Here is a 17488-nt window from a genome sequence, read left to right as displayed (position 1 = left end):
GCATAATACACATCAGTGCAGTGGGTGATGGTGTAGTCCCAGCAGTCAGGCAGCCTGAGTCCAATCCTGCTCTTCCAGTCTTGTGACCTCAGGTATGTTAGAAATGGATCCCATTTCTCATCTAAGTGGGGACAAAAAGGCTTTGTAAGATTTTCATGAAATACTATAGGTAAAAGTGCACGGCGCAGTGCCTAGCACATAGTGCTATTAGTTGCTGATACCATTGTTATTATCATGCCTGCCTCTGTGCCATTGTTCCTAAAACTAGTTTCACTTTTCTAAGGCCTTCACTCCTCCAAGGCCCAGCTTTATCTCATCTCCCCATTCATAAGAGCGCCAGCCCATAATGTGTTCAGTCCCATGTTTCCAGTTTTCTTTGCAGTACCAGTGACCAGCAGAGCACTGTTCCTGTCACAGTGGAGGAGTGGTGACCTTTTTTGGGGGTGGTATGACATTCTTGTATGAACTTATCTGGCCTTTTGGCATCCTTGGGCTTCTGGCAGTAGGGTCTCTCCAGCTATGTGGTTTTTCTTCTGGCCATCTGGTATTCTCGGGCTCCTGGCTCAGGTCCATATGCTGTCTCAAATTTACCTATACCAAAAATTAATATGTCTTGAGTACAGTAGTGCTCGTGGTTTTTGGAGTTGTTATTTCACTGACAGACTCCTTTGATATCAGAATTTTACTAGGTTCTAGACTTTGTAAGTTTCATTCTATCCAGAACTGCCCAAAGAATTCATCTGTAAAAAGACAAGGATAATACTGCACATTTTCCCATAGCTCTTTAATCACTTTGAGAATTAACTAAAATATAGCAAATATTTATTAATTCTGAAAATTCTAATCTCTTGTAGTAAAGAAATTGATGTATGTTTTTACAAGGCCCAAATGAAATAATTGATATCAGGAAGAGCAAAGTACTGAAGGAACATAGGGAAGGAGTGATATTTGTCTGAGTGGGTACCTGAAGAAGGCTTCAAAGAAGAGGCAGCATTTAAACTGGAGTTTGAAAGAGGAATGGGATTTTGGTAGCTGGGTAAAAGTGGGGAATCAGAGACAGCATTCAAGACTGATAGAAGAACATGACAAAAGATACAAAGGCTTGCCCAGCTGGTGTGTCTCAGTGGTTGAGTGTCAGCATATGAACCAGGAAGGTCATGGTTTGATTCCCAGTTAGGGCACATGCACAGGTGTGGGCTCCATCCCTGGTGTGGGGCGTGCAGGAGGCAGCTGATTGATAATTCTCATCATTGATGTTTCTATCTCTCTCTCCCTTTCCCTTCCTCTCTGAAATCAATTAAAAATGTGTGTGTGTGTGTGTGTGTGTGTGTGTGTGTGTGTGTGTATTTAAAAGATGCAAAGGCTTGAAAATATAAGGACTGTTTCTGCAGAGGTAAGAAATGAGCCTGGAAATAGAAAACTGAGACTCCTGCTTCCCCATGTGGAGTTGCCTCTTTTTACCCTCTCCACTCTAATTTTCCCCTGTTGCTGTATGTCTTGTTTTATTCCACTTGGGATGACCCCTGTTGATATACTTAGAGGGTGCACATTAATGGGATTATCATAGATAAAATAATATTATTTATGTTAATGAGATCCAAAATTTCACACACATTACAAATGACATCTTGGAATGGATGGTTGGGGAATGTTTTTCAGGTTGAAAATATCCTCTTGCATGACCGAGGCCACTACGTCTTGTGTGACTTTGGAAGCGCCACCAACAAATTCCAGAATCCACAAACTGAAGGAGTGAATGCAGTAGAAGATGAGATTAAGAAGTAAGATTTTCCTTCTTTCTTGGAGATCAGCAGCTTTCAGCTTATGGATGAGAAGGTCAGGGTGGGATGGCAATGATGCTAGTCAGTTTGTTCCTCTTCTTAGATAATTATGTTGGTAGTTGGCTTGTTTGATTTTAAGTGGAGATTTTGGAGGGGGTTTATAATTATTGATTAGTAGGGTAAAATGAAGACTCTGATACACTTTAGCAATGGGCCTATGATAATTGTATATAGATATTTTTATTTATGTCATATTGCCCTTAAAAAGCTGAATAGTACACACATCATAGAAATAAAACATCCGTGATGTTATTAGTCCGTTGGGTACACTTTTACTGAACCCTAACTTGCTTTGTATTCCTTTCTTCTTATAAGGAGCTCACCTGCAGTATATGGAGGGCTGAGTAGGGCTATTGAAGTCTCTACGGATATTGAGTCACTGACATTCATGAGGAAAAGCTTCTTTGGATATGTGACTCCAGTAAGAACCTGACCCATTTTTCCTGTTGTCCAAAGTGTTGGATTTTTACAGGCAACAGCACTCACTATTACTACTACTAATAAATCAGCAGTCTAGCATGCCCACTCATATCCTGATCCTTTCTTTCCTTTCCTGCATCACAACTCTGGCAATAAAGCCTGGGGCAGGAAAACTTGTGGTCCAAGACCCTAATGAACACCTAAACCACAGTACCCTCTGGGCTCTAGAGACTCAAGCAGCACAAGTCACTGTTGTTTCAACCCTAATCCACCCACAAAGATCCAACCACCTCCCACCCCAGCCAGGGCCCATTTTCTGCTGTTCTCCAGCATCCTAGCCAGTATTATATTTCTGTGTGAAGTCACATTAAAAGGAATTACTATTTTTAAAAACATACCAGCAAAACATAATATCAAACACAACAGGGATTTATAGGAGAAAATTTTTTTATTTGAGGACCCAAGAAAAATTGCTTTTGGAGTTTATTTAATGCCACAGTGTCTGGGTCCCCACATGCTCTTGAGCAGGACTGCTGCTAGAGGGCCACGGGTGTGGACCAAGGACAGCCTTTTATTTTATCTGCACTAATATTTCATACTCTCTTCTGCAGATTGCTCCCAGGGAGCTTATATATGAAGTATTTCTGCTACCCCTGGTCTTTACATCATTGACATGTTTAACAAAAAATGAATCTTTTGATTGTAGATACACAACGCTGTCCTATCGAGCACCAGAAATGGTCAACCTGTACAGTGGCAAAATCATCACTACGAAGGCAGACATTTGGGTAGGTGTCAACTAACCTATCCACATCTCAGATATCAGCGGTCTTGGCTGTAATCTCCTAGTTTAATCCAGACTGCCATAGCAAGGGTGGCCACTGTGACAACTTGTCGTCTACTTATCTCTCGAGGTTATTCTTAACCCGAGGTGACCAACCATTGCTTCTTTAAGCATGTGAAAGAAAATGACTTGAGAGCTCTGTGAGAATTATTCAGGTGACCTGCCCATTATTTAGATGGTTGTCACATATGTGATACTAGTTCTTAAGAGCAGAACAGCTGAAATACTTGTTCTTTATTAGAGCTCAATTTGGTAATGATAGTAGAAATAATGTAACTCAGCAGCTTAATAGTGGTGTTGGGCTCTAAATTCAAATTATTAGTAGGTTAATAGTATATAATTTTTATATCTGCTAGTAAATGTATTTCTCAGTAGACCCATTTGTAGTTATGGTAAATACACCACTAGTAGCAATCTGCTTTCTTTATTTTTTTTAGGCTCTTGGATGTTTATTGTATAAATTATGCTACTTCACTTTGCCATTTGGGGAGAGTCAAGTGGCAATATGTGATGGAAACTTCACAATTCCTGATAACTCTCGATATTCCCAAGACATGCACTGCTTAATTAGTAAGTATTCAAGTTTCTAGTTTTATATTTTTATTGTTAATCTCTAGGAATGAATTGGAGGGTAAAGGGACTGGTGGGTTGGATGCAAAGATAAAGAAATCAGTTGATAATGGTTGGTCACTCAAACATAATATAACAGTAACCAGTGAGAGTGGTGGTTTGTTGTTTTTTGCTAGAAATCTAAACTCTGTTTTACACCTAAGCCAGCCACCTGAGCAGAAATCCTAACTGTACTTTGAGCAATATAGTACTGCTCTGTTCTCTTGTAGTCTGTTTTATAGGCTCTGGTACCAAAGGAGTCCAGCTGAGTCATCAAGTGATGAGGAATTCATCTTTGCAAAACTGGAAGCAATTCAAATAATGATTGCGGTGCATTGGCTGGAGTGAATATATAATTAAGACTGTATAACTCTATGGAACTAGGTTTTTCCTCTAATTTAGGTTAATCACTGGATTTTGATAACAAGTATTTAAACTCAGTGCTTTAAATGTTTTTTTAAATTCCCCACTTTTTTGCATTGTCGGAGTAAGCATATGTACTAATGTTCATTAACCAGATGGTAGACCAAATAATCTTTGCATAAGCCTCTGTACTAAAAAGCTAAAGAAACAGATTATTTTTATTATCTTTTTATATCACTGAACTCATGTAGCATCTAAATTTTAACCATTATGGATTATAAATCCTGAGCAACCCAGTTTGGGTCCTAAGTGGGGATGCTCTGAAGAAAATAGAAGCCAATGTGGGCGAAGAAGCATCTGACATTTTTTGAGGGCCTACTTTTATATAGTTTATACTTCATTTAATTCTTTAAACCTTATACAATAAATGTAATTATCTCCATTTTATGCAAATGAGAAAAGTATAGGTAATTTATCCAAGTTAACATAGTTTTTAAGTGACTGTTTATTCCATTATGCCAATTTTATCAATCAGCCTCTTCCATTTATTGACAAAAAAGTGAAGGAGGGTATTATTGAAAGGAATGGGATGTGGCATTTAATGGTTATTGGATTGTTTTCAGAGGTAAAGTGTTATGTCTGTTCTAGAATTGCAGTTATTTAAATGAGATTGGAAGGAAATACGAGAAAATGTCCCAATTTGATGCTAGAATGATTGGATTTTTTGTAACTCATTTTTTTCTTTTTAACATTTGTGCAGAAAATTCATATTAGGAAAAACAACTCTATGAATGACATCTTTATTAAACTCTGATTTATTTCAGTTTACAAACTTTTTGATGGTTCTTTTGTCACCCTACACTGATAGGTCTAAAATTAAATTTATTGCCATTCCCCCACCCCCTTTTACTACCAATTCAAGGTTCCCCTCTCTTTTCAATTTCTATTAATGGTGTCGCCACTAAAGCCTAGGTGACTAAAATTTAAGGTTCTCTTTGGATTTGCCTACCCAGAGAGAGGGAGTATTTCCTAAATGGCATTAGGTTCTTTCTTTGGCGTTTCCCATCATCATTTTGTTCTCTCCGTTCTCATTGCTGAAACAATAGCACAGTAAATCCTCAGTTCTCGAACATCTCCCATCTCAAAAAATTCTGGTTTTTGACCAAGTTGTTCATGGAAAAAATGTCTCCGTTTTTGAACATAACTTCAGTTTTCTACCTGACAACCTTTTCGTGCTGATACATCTGCATGACAAAAAGCATCTCTCAGGCCACAAACAAAGGAAAGAATGTGAGTCAGTTTATTTCTAAACCACTAAACCTGCATTGTTAAACATCTCAGGAAATTGTGCTGTGAATATGTGTGTGTGTGTGTGTGTGTGTGTGTGTGTGTTTTGCTTTTGTTGCTGGTGAAATGGACGATTAGCACAATTTTAAAACATAAAGAGGCCATCCCAATGCTGATGTTGCTAAAGGTGTGAAACTGCTCACAAAACAAAGATCACAGACAGTTGAAGAGGTAGAAAAACTATTGTTGATTTGGATAAAGAAAAAGCAGTTAACTGGTGACCGCATTTCAGTGATAGCATTTCCGAGGCAATGAGATGTGAAAAAGCAAAGAGGCTGCACCTGTGAAATGAGTGCTGAAAGTGATTCATTTAAGGCTGGTAGGGGTGGTTCAATAAATTTAAGAAAAGAAATGTTTGTTTAAAGATTAAACAGTACATTAGACATGTACTATATATAAAAAAGGTTAAGACAGGGAATCATTTGGGGGTCTGGAACAGATTAATTCAATTTACATTATTTCTAATGGGAAAAAATGATTCAGTTTTCAAACACATCGCTTCTTGAACAGCCTTGGGGAGTGAATTAACTTTGAGAACCGAGGTCCCAATCTATGTACAGTACAAGCTCTGTCAGCTCATGCCTTTAGTAGTGGATTGCCCATAGCCTCCCCCTCTTTCTTCAGTCAATCAAACACACCTTCACCACAAGATTAATCTTGTAAAATACCACCCTATCATGTGCCTATTCAGTAACTTCATGGCCACAGTAGGGCTCATACTCTTAGTTTGGCATTTAAGATCCTTCATACTCTGGTCCCATCCCACCACCCAGCCTTATTTGCCTGTGCTCTCTGACAAGAAAATCCATGCCCTGGCCTTCTGGCTCCTCTATTTCCTTGTAGCAAGGCATTTTTTACTATTCTCTCATCTGGAATGTCTTTTTCTCTGCTTTACCCTGACTGACTAAATTCTTCCCTGCCTTCAAGGACCAGCTCAAGTCCTGCCTCTTCTGCAAGCCCTTCACAAGATTGCAGCCTGATCAATTTTTTCGGAACTTAGTGTCTAAACCATTCATTTGATTTCTTAAGCAATAAATGGCCTTGCATTACTGTTTGTATGTACTGTATATGTGAGTGTGTGTTTGTGTGTCTTAAAGATTTTTTCCCCCTGAGGATTTTTCCAGTTTCTGAAAGGGCAGCTAGAAACAGACAAGTGATCTACAGATCATGGTAAAAGTAGAGATGTATTTGTAATTTTTGGATTTCTTTGTCTTGAAACTAGCTTAGATCTCCAACAAAAAAAAAAATAGTAAGTTTATGAAATTTAAGTTTCGGTTATAGTTATCAAGATAATCACTTGTTTAGCAAGATCATATGAACTAAGGAGGCCAGAAGCAAGACCAGGTAACTTCCTAGGTCCCAGAATATGAAGGTAGTAAACTTCCATATTGAGAATTTGAGTCCCTATTGTGCAGAATGCAGAGTGTGAACTTCAAGTATCTTTGTTATAATTTTAAAACTTTGTTGTTTTCTTGTAGATATTTAAAATTTTAGGAAAGTGCGAACTTCCCTTTCTGAGAAGGGAGTAAAAGGACAAATTGGACTTTAATGAGGAAAAAAGATTGCTTCCTAGCTAATGTAATAACTGTTAGGATATTATTAAATGAGGTAACATTTGTTTTTCTTAGGGTATATGTTGGAACCAGACCCTGACAAAAGGCCGGATATTTACCAGGTCTCCTACTTCTCATTTAAACTACTCAAGAAAGAATGCCCGATTCCAAATGTTCAGGTATGTGAAAGGTGCTTTTTAAGGGAAGTAAACATTATTAATTGTCATCTAGAATTCTTGGGGTGTTAATCAGCTGTTTAATGAATATAGATGTCCCTTGCTTTATCTAGTAGGGCTCATTCAAGCAAGTTGCTAGGAAGCAATTGCTATAAAACAGAATCCATTTATCCCATAGAATTTAATTATAAAACTGAGGTAATTACACTGGGGAAAAACAAAAAACCCTAGGGATCGAGTTGAACACTTTGGGTGAAGATTGACCAAACTATGGTCTTGCTGATTTTCACAGTTCACCTAGAGCTTATTGTATTTACCTAGAGATGGTTAGGCAGCTGCTTTCCTGAGACGAGGCCTGGACATGCTGCCACACCAATTGGAACTGAAGCCCCTTGTCCCTTTTCTCCTTCACTGCAGCAGAACTTTCTTGATTTTGCTTCTGCTGTTGGCCACCTGTGATTCACACTCCTTTTCCTCTCCCCTTTCCCCACACATCAGAATGTTTTCTACACTTTTAATCCTAAACTTTGCATTCTCAGTATCAGAGTATAGTTCTTGAAAACACCCTTTTTATTACAGTCTTGGCATATTTATTTGGTCATAATACGATTCAACTTTCTTGAATATTGTACTAATGGATGACGTCTCAAGTTCTGATCTGAAATTTTCTTGCCTGCTTCTCCAATAATGAACTTCTAATGTCATTTTGGGAGCTGATAAATAACATTCCACTTTCACTCCCACATTTGGATCAGATGTGGCAGTCATTCAGATGGAGCTCAGAATCTTATTAGTGATAAATTGGCTTTAGTGATAAATATCACTAATAAGATTGAGTCTGAGAACATAGCTTGACCAGTTCCCTAACATAAGAGCCTCAGGACTGAGCAGTGAGCACCTGATTCCTGAGAGATAGACTCTTCCCTAAAGGAGAGAGAGCATAGGGAGCCAAACAAGCTCACCTTTTTCTAATAGTCTTATCAGTAAAATAAATTACACCTTCTCCCTTGGGAAAGGAACACTTGGTGGGTGAAAGAGAAGCTAGGAGACATTTTCTGCAGAAATTCCCCCCACCTAAAAATGTGAAGGAAATGAGACATCCTCTTAAAAGCCGGTTTCATTACTAGTATTTCGTTTGTCATGTTTCCCAGAATAAACGGGATACTGTACAGTAATCTAACATGACCGTGTTTTCTTTCACTATCCCATTTTCCCATTCATAAAGTTAAATAATATGAAATATAATTGGAAGCATTGAGATTGGTAACCAGTTTTTAATATGTGAAGTGCCATGTCAGTCACCTGTGACTGACACTACACTTTCCGTCCAGAAGACAAAACAGACTGGGCACTTAACGTGTGTAAGTTAGCTTCACAAGTCTCAAGTCATCTGATGCTTGCTCAGCAGTGGTAAACAGTGGTCCTGTGGTTAGGGACAGCTAGTGCTCCCTGGAGAGACGGTGTTGGATGGATGGTGCAGAATCCAAGCTCGAGGAGTTCATTGTGGCTTGTGGACTGAATAGTGCCTCATGTGCCAGAAAGAGGTGCTGGCTCAGCAACTAGACACACTGTGGCTGTGGTTTTCTCCCAGCATTCTAACTAGAAGGTTGGGCACACTAGTCAGCTCTGACTTCTCTAATATCTAGCTGAGAACTTAAATAGTAATAAAGCCCAGCCGATGTGGCTCAGTGCTTGAGCATCAACCAGGAAGTCACAGTTTGATTCCTAGTCAGGGCACATACCCGGGTTACGGGCTGAATCCCCAGTGCGGGGCATGCAGGATGCAGCCAATCAATGATTCTCTGTCATTATTGATGTTTCTATCTCTCTCTCCCTCTCTCTTCCTCTCTGAAATCAATAAAAATATTTTTTAAAAATTTAAAAAAGTAATATAGGTTACAGACATCTCTTTTCATTCCTTTCATAACCTCACTTCTAAGCTGTGCTTTAGGGAGAGAAGGGTACTGACATCAAACCCCAGTGACCTTAGCCATACAAAAGGTTGAGAATGGCCCGGCTGGCATAGCTCAGTGGTTGAGCATCCAACCCAGGAACCAAGAGATGGTGGGTTCGATTCCAGGTCAGGGCACATGCCTGGGTTGCAGGCTCAATCCCCAGTGGGGGTGTATGCTGGGGGCAGCTGATTGATGACGGGTCTCTCTTATCGACGTTTCTATCTCTCTATCCCTCTCCCTCTCTCTCTAAAAATCAATAAAAACATTTTTTTAAAAAAAAAAAAAAAGCTGAGAATGATGGCAGGGGAATGTGCTGCAGGGGGGTTGCTCTGTCCTCTTCTCAGATACTTTGTCCCCCTGACGGGCTGAGTCTAGTGGGATATGCTTTTGGTAAACTTCCCTTCTCTCTACCAGAGATCAGGGTCTAGAAGCCACTCTGGAAAACCCAACACGTATTTCCGTCAGCCTAATCATGGTGGTCATTCTTCTACAAAGAAATATATGACGTTCTTTTTAAATTTTTCTTTCAATTGTATAGAACTCTCCCATTCCTACAAAGCTTCCTGAGCCAGTGAAAGCCAGCGAGGCAGCTGCAAAGAAGACCCAGCCAAAGGCCAGGTAAGCAATGCCTCAGTGAGCACCTGTTGTGCTCCGTTGCCTCAGTAGCAGGGGAGGGAGGGTGCCTTGTATTTCTTGATTCTTCTACTGCCATGGCCAAGAGGCTGCCCAGCACAAGAAAGCAAGCTCTATCTCCTGTAGGCAGAAGCTATCCTTTGGGAGTGCAAGGAGGAATATAATGAAATACAATGATCTACATTTGAAAGAGAATGAAAAACTCCACAGCTGTTTCCCTTGCTTGGAATTAGGCACAGGAGCATTCAGAGATGAGGCAACAGCAGACTTTAAATATTACTAATACAAGAGTGTCCTAAACAGGTGTCCTGGCCTTTGTTTAGCCTCCTTCAGCACCCTAATCCTCTACCTTCCTTTCCTTTTTACTCGCTAAGGCACTGGCCACATTAGGAAAGTACAGGTCAAAGCACTGAGTCCATGAAACAGCCAAAGAACCTGTGGATCTTAGTTAATCACATTCTGTGAAACCTAGGGTCTTCCAAGACACAGATGGTAAGAGAGGACTAAAGAAGCTAGTATTTTATTTGGGGAAATGCCTGAGAGAGAAAATAGGGAGGGAGCCAGGGAAGGCTAGGAGAGCCATCAGAAGGCGATGTAAGTCTGATCTAGAGAGAGGGAGGAGAAAGTTGGGTGGAAGTGACCTAAAAATTGCCACACGATTTAAGGAAGGTTCGCCAAAGGGGAATCCTCGAGTCAAAGTCAGCTACCAGAGGAGACTCCTATGTCCCAGGACCTGGTCTGCCTTAATATCCCTGTAGCTTGGGTAGTAAGACCGGGGGAGGGGGGGAGGGGTGGGCGGGCAGCCTATGGGAAGCATGGCCTCAGGGCAAACACAACAGTAGCAGTGGATTTCAGAGCACAGCAGCTGGGGTGCTTGGTCTTTCATACACCTTGTATATGAAGGTCTGCAGGACATATCCTCATGACTGCTCTACCTTCCCAATGGCAAATTCTAAGGGTAGTCCCAGAGATGTTTATACCCCTCTTTTTTTCTACCACACTCCCATGGCAAGGAAACCTTAGCAGCAAATTATCAACAAAATACCTTAGATGGGAATATGTGAATTTTTATAGAACAGTAAAATAACTTCTACATTTTAAAAAATTATTGAATATTTATTGAATGCCTGCAGATGTGGCTATAAAGTAATGAGACTGGTTTTTAACAAATTTAGCAAACTATATTCATATTGTTACTTTGCAGTCTGTTTATTTCTTGCTTAAGTCTGCCATGCTCACCTCTGGGAATTGCTTCTGGGACTAATTTAATAGGTTAGTATTTGGGTTTATGGCCTTCTGTACTAGATCCAAACATGGTATGTACTGAGCTAAGCAAGGATCTCTTCCCACAAAGCACACACATTTGTAAAAATTATAACAACGATTAACATTTGAGTGGTACTCTGTTGTGAAGATGGATAAAATAGTACCTATGTCATAAGGCAGATGTGAACATCAAATGCATAAATGGCTGTGCAACTGTTTTATAAACTGTAGAGTGCCTAAACTCTTAGTTTGTATGGACCTTAATAATGCTGTGAGAATACACAGACATGACAGCTAAGAGATTTTGGTCTAAGTCATCCTACCTATAATTTACAATGATTTCATTTGCATTTTTGTATTTACTCCCCAATCCTAACAGGTGCGTTTCTCTTTCTAACTCTTTTTAAAGTGGCCACTATTCATTGAGGCATCTTATATACCAAATACCTTACTAGGTACTTTACATAAATAAGATGTAAAGTACCCCCCTTTAAAACAAACTTATGAGGTTGTTGTTGTTATCACTTTATAGATGAGGAAACAGACTCAGAATTGTAAGTTGCCCAAGGCAGTTAATCACTATGGGGTTAATGAAAGAACCAGACCTCCAGCATCCACACTCTTTATACTCTGTACCTTAAGTGATTTGTCCAAGATCACACAGAGAGGACAACTTAGAGTCAGGTCTCCTGGTTTCTCAGTCTGTATTTTTTCGCAGCATATTGAGACCCATACAAACTGATAGTTTAACACTCTGCATTTTATAAAATGGTTTCACAGTCGTTGTTGCATCTGATGTTCACATCCACCTCATGATTGTAGGTATTGTTTTCTCCATTTTACATATAAGGGACCCAAGGCTAAAAGAGGTTAAATGATATGCCCATTATTATGCAGTTGATAGGTAGGGAGCTAGTGCTCAAGTATAATTTTCTTTGATTCTAAATCCCAGTGTCTCTAAGATATTATTACCCTTAGGAGAAGTCCAGTGTGGGAGTTTTTAACATTTGTTTTTCTACTAAAGTCTGTTTAAGTTCTGACCCTTGGCTTTATCTTTCTTACACCTTTCTCAACATCTGTCCCATTTCCCTTTCCACCTCCCTGCCCCAGGTTATAGCCTCCCCAAATGTGATCGCTTTTATATTATCAGTTCTCTCCCCAGCATAAGAGCTTCTTTCTAGCACAGTGATTTTCAGCCATTGTACTGCAGGAATTTTAAAAACATGCAATACCTGACTATATAAAGGGTACTGACCTCTTTTGCCTTAGATTGTCAAGTAAAAAAAATGACAACAGCCAACACAACAACAGCCATCTGGTATGAATGAATCAAAATTATTTTTTAGTCAGATCGGCCGAAAACATAATATATTTCTGGGTGTGCTACAGAATTTTAATTATTGGTTTACATGTGCCATGGATGAAAAAAGGTTGAAAAATCACTGCTCTAGCAGGATACTAGTGAAAAGCCATGGGGTCCAGAATGGAATACCTTGGAGGTATGTCACAGGGAAGGACATGAGGCCAGTCGCTTTGCTTCCTGTTTTGCATTTCATGGAGGCTGTGCCAGGCATATTTTGGAAATATCCATGAAGCTTGTTTATTTTGGCCTTAAGTGCAGTCAACTATACTCCCTAAAGTACATTTTCAAAGGGCAACCACTCTGATCTGAGTTGGCCAGCTACCTGGACTGCTCTAATGAATGGAAGTCACCATCACAAGAAGAAGGCAGACTATACAGCAGTCCTCCCCATATTAATTTGGGTTAGATTTGGCTCTGACTTACAGAAACTCAAAAATTACAGTGGCTTATGTAAGATAGTGTTGATTTTTTTCTTTAAGTAAATAGAGTCTGGGGTAAGTCGTCCAGGGCTGATAGTGTAGTTCTGCTCCACCAAGTCCTCAGGTGCCCGGGCTTCTTCATGCTCACCACTCTACCATCCCTCAGGCTGTGGCCATGACCTCATGGACCAATATGGCAGCATCCCTGTTCCAAGCAGCAGGATCAAGGAATGACCAAAGAAGAAGAGAGACAAAGGGCATGTACCAGTTATTTCTTAAGGTTTCTAGCAACTGCCACATAACAATCTGTGTATATCGCATGTAAGGCCAGAACTTAGACACATGGCCACACCTGATTATAAGAGAGACTGGGCAATTTGTTTTTTACTATAGGTGGCTCTATGCCGAGATAAATATTATATTGCCATGGGAAAAAACAAATATGTATATTGGAGGAAGTGAAGTTCCTGTCACACTCCCCAAATACTTCAACTTGAATTATTTGCTTATTTCTTTTAATTGCCTTATTGGATTAATTTATTTGCATACTTTTTATAGTAGAGAGACCATTTTGACAGCTAGTTCTAACCAAGTTTGAGTTCCCTCTACATCTGAAAACCACCTGCTTCAAACCCCTCTTTGCATCATCACCCAAAGTGTATTCTGGGAAATTCCAGGAAGTGTTAGGTAAAAGGGCCACAAGGTCAAATAGATTTGAGAAACACTGCATTCTATACAGTGCTTTCTTTGAGGTTCTCTATACACATGAAAGGTTCTGCTGAAATATTAAAACATTTTCCCATGAAACCTTTATTTATAACATCCAGTAACACAGAATGCCTGCTGGGAAATGTTGATTAAGCAGATCTAGAAGGTTTGGATGAATGTGGAGAACAAAGCTAATACATCATGTACTCTGCCCCTCCCCTATTTTCTCACACATTAATATGAATCTTTGTTTTTTCTTTTCCTCTTCTAGACTGACAGATCCCATTCCCACCACAGAGACTTCCATTGCACCCCGCCAGAGGCCTAAAGCTGGGCAGACTCAGCCAAACCCAGGAATTCTTCCCATCCAGCCAGCCCTGACACCTCGAAAGAGGGCCACGGTTCAGCCCCCACCTCAGGCTGCAGGTCAGTTCCTAGGGGCTTTGAAACTTGGTACACCTCTTTATTATCCTGGATAATGAGAAGTCTTGGAAAGCCTGATTTTGCTTCAGGAATGGAATACAGAGCCACATAAAGAATAATAGTTTTCTGCCCTGGCCAGGTGGCTCAGTTGGTTGGAGCGCCAGTCTGTACACCAAAAGGTTGCAGGTTCGATTCCTGTTCAGGGCACATACTTAGGTTGAGGGTTCGAGCCCTGGTCTGGGCTCGTACAGAAGGCAACCTATCGTTCTCTCTCTCTTTCTCTCTCTCTCTCTCTGGGCTCGTATAGAAGGCAACCTATTCTCTCTCTCTCTCTCTCTCTCTCTCTCTCTCTCTCCTCCTCTCCTTTCCCTCCCTCCCTCCCTTCCCTTCTCTCTTCCTTTATCTCTAAAAATCAATTAAAAAACATATCCTCAGGTGAGGATTAAAAAAAGAAGAATGGTTTTCCTTAAGGACCAAGAGGTGAGCTGCCATTGAAATTATATGACAGGAGGCTGGTGAAAGGGGAGGCCAGTCATTGAATTCTGCAGGGGATCACCAAGACCACCAAAGCCTGTTGTCTCTATTTTCTAGTCTTGGCCCTAATTTTGTGGCTTGGTCCATTCATCCCATACCCACCTCTTTATTTCATAAACTTTTCTTTGCCTCTAAAGACCAAGACACACCTCTTTTAGGTATAGAGGAATTGCTTCTTCATTTCTGTCTCTTGAAGTATCTGTCACCACTCTATGCTTTGGTATTCTCTTTCTGGTGAGGTGACTAAGTTTTGTTTCATAAAGAGGATTGATCCAAATTATTAAGTAACTGAACTCAGCCATCACTTCCCTTACCAGGAAGATGTTTTTGGTGAATTTGGTAGCCATTTACTTTCAAGGCAGCCAGACTAGAATTGTGCAACCTACATATAAAATATCAAAGAATGCTTTTATTCTGCAGAATGCCAACAAGTACAAAGATTGTATTTATATACAGTAGCATCAAAGGCTAGTTGAATTTGTAGATAATCAGTATGCTGGCTAAAGGAGTAATTGACTAAATGAGATGGTGAATAAAGGAAAGCTTTTTGAAGGAGGCAAATATAGAATTGTTTGTTGAACGTTGTTTTGAAAAATATGAAGTGCAGCCCAGCTGGCATAACTCAGTGGTTGAGCATCAACCTATGAACTAGAAGGTCACGGTTCAATTCCTGGTCAGGGTACATGCCCGGGTTTCGAGCTCTATCCCCAGTGTGGGGCATGGAGGAGGCAGCCAATCAATGATTCTTTTTCACCATTGCTGTTTCCATCTCTCTCTTCCTTTCCCTTCCTTTCTGAAATCAATAAAAATATACTTTTTAAAAAGTGCATAGATTAGCAAGAAGGAAGGACATTCCAGGTGCAAAGACAGTAAGGAGCACATGGATTTGGGGGTTATCTGTCCACTTATCACCCCCTCTTTCTTATTTTGGCAAGAAGAGAAGTTGTTTTTGGAATAGTGTTGAGCCCTTACATGGAATTTATTCTCATTGCAGGACCCATCAATCAGCCTGGTCTTTTAGCCAGTGTTCCCCAATCAAAAACTCAGCCCCCAGCCAGCCAACCTCTACCACAATCCCAGCCCAAGCAGCCACAGGCTCCACCCACCCCACAACAGACGCCTTCCACTCCTGCCCAGGGTCTGCCCACTCAGGCCCAGGCCACACCCCAGCACCAGCAGCAACTCCTCCTCAAGCAGCAACAGCAGCAGCAGCAGCAGCCGCCACCACCACCATCACAGCAGCCAGCAGGCACATTTTACCAGCAGCAGCAGCAGCCACAGACACAGGCTCAACAGGTAAGGTGGTCAGAGTGTGACCTTTGCATTGCATATCCCAGTCATCACTGGGTCTCATGTCCTGTAGAATTTTCCACATTCTGGATTTGGCTGATGGCATCCCTGTGGTGATGTTTAATATGTTTCTCCATCCCCTGTGTAAACTGGTAATTTCCTGAGGCTTGCTCAATATTCCATTCAGTTTGATTGTTCTTTGTTTTTCTGGTTATATCACATCAGGGGCATATAATGTCTGGTTGTCCTCTCTTTTAATAATATTAAGATCAATAAGTGGGTTTGGTGTTGTCCATTTGATCCATGATGTTCCCCATCAGCTTAGCAGTCATTGCTAATCATTTCCTAAGTCTATTAATTCATTAGGGATGGCAAAATGATAATATTCTAGCATTTCCTCTTCATTTAAGGACTGGAATTTATCTATAAAGAATTTTTTTTCATCAACTATTTTATTGTCCTAAGGTATTGTTTGTGCAGAAAAGGCAGAAAAATTTATGATTATTTTCCTGTTTTTACCAGTTTCAGAATGAGTTTGTTCTTAGTATCATCCAAAGGTGAATAATGAGGCTTTTGTTTTAGTATCATTATGAACTTGTGGATCTTAACATATTTGATATGTGTCCATACATTGTAGTTTTTTAAAATTTTGTTTATTTTGATGCTCAAAGCATCCCAACTTTGTCCAGTGAAAGTCTTCAAATTGGCTCCTAGATTCTTCGGCTGGGACTCCAGTAGTCTTTATGGTTCCCTTGTTATTCATTGTAACAAGCTGTTCCAGGCTCATTTTACACTTAACCTGAAATCAGCCATTTCTCTAAGGAGCTTCGTTTCCTTTTCATGGAAATGGTCTTTAGAAACCATATTTTTGGTGCTAGGGATACTCATTTGCTAATGGGTTAGTTATTGTTTTTAGACCTTTTCAGTGGATAGTAGTTAGGAAATAAATTTTGTTTTCTTAATAGGATATATACCATGAATTCAAATTTATATTCCTAATTCAGATGTGTAATTACAGGATTTTTGTTTAACTTCATAGATTTTATATTTGTACTAGAGGCCCAGTGCACGGATTTATGCACATTGAAAGGAAATGAATTAGAAGAAATATTTTAGAGGCTGTGGAGGGACTTCAGGAAGTTGGCTCCAGGGTGTATCCAGCCAGTCTTGCACAGTCCTGATCAGCCTGACCCCAGCAGCAAGCTAACCTACAGGTCCGAGCGTCTGCCCCCTGGTGGTCAGTGCGCCATCACAGTCACTGGTCGAACTATTGAAGGGACAATTAGCATATTAGGCATATATATATATATTTTTTTTTTCTAATCTAAGTTTTGATTCCTAATAACATTAACATATTACTTATTTGATTTATAGTTTCAAGATAACAATACCAATAGGATTACTGAAAATAGTTTAAGATTTCTTTGCCCTCTTTACCCTTAGAATGTTTAGCATATTATTTTCTGGGGAGTTTGGCTATTAATTTGACACATGGGTTTCTTTGTTTCATTTTGCTTTTGATTTTTAGTTATTGATTTTTTAATTTTGTTTTGCGAACATGTAAAATATTTACATAGTTTCAAAGTTAAATCTGCAAAATTCTATCCCCTCTATCCCATATGAGAGGTAGTCCTCATTCCTATTTACAACTAGAGAGATGGATATATAGGATAGTTTATTCAATCAGTCCCCTGTTGATAGACATTTGGTTGTTTCCACCATTTTACGGTTATAAATAGGCAGC

The 17488-nt window shown here is 39.9% G+C and overlaps 1 protein-coding gene across 5 annotated transcripts in view; it reads left to right on the top strand.

Annotated features, from left to right (window-relative positions):
• Nucleotides 1-17488, top strand: part of AAK1 (AP2 associated kinase 1) — a 133166-nt gene that overhangs the window by 80580 nt on the left and 35098 nt on the right. For all 5 annotated transcript variants that reach the window (XM_054727839.1, XM_054727838.1, XM_054727841.1 and 2 more), the window contains exons 6-12: nt 1660-1781; nt 2968-3049; nt 3543-3675; nt 7053-7156; nt 9647-9726; nt 13769-13923; nt 15449-15750. In XM_054727839.1, coding sequence (XP_054583814.1) covers nt 1660-1781; nt 2968-3049; nt 3543-3675; nt 7053-7156; nt 9647-9726; nt 13769-13923; nt 15449-15750 — 978 coding nt within the window. The remainder of the gene's footprint in view (nt 1-1659; nt 1782-2967; nt 3050-3542; nt 3676-7052; nt 7157-9646; nt 9727-13768; nt 13924-15448; nt 15751-17488) is intronic.

Source organism: Eptesicus fuscus, chromosome 16 (genome assembly GCF_027574615.1).
Source record: "Eptesicus fuscus isolate TK198812 chromosome 16, DD_ASM_mEF_20220401, whole genome shotgun sequence".
Taxonomy (NCBI): Eukaryota; Metazoa; Chordata; class Mammalia; order Chiroptera; family Vespertilionidae; genus Eptesicus; species Eptesicus fuscus.
Note: the sequence above shows the minus strand (reverse complement) of the source record. Positions and strands in the feature narration are given on the sequence as shown.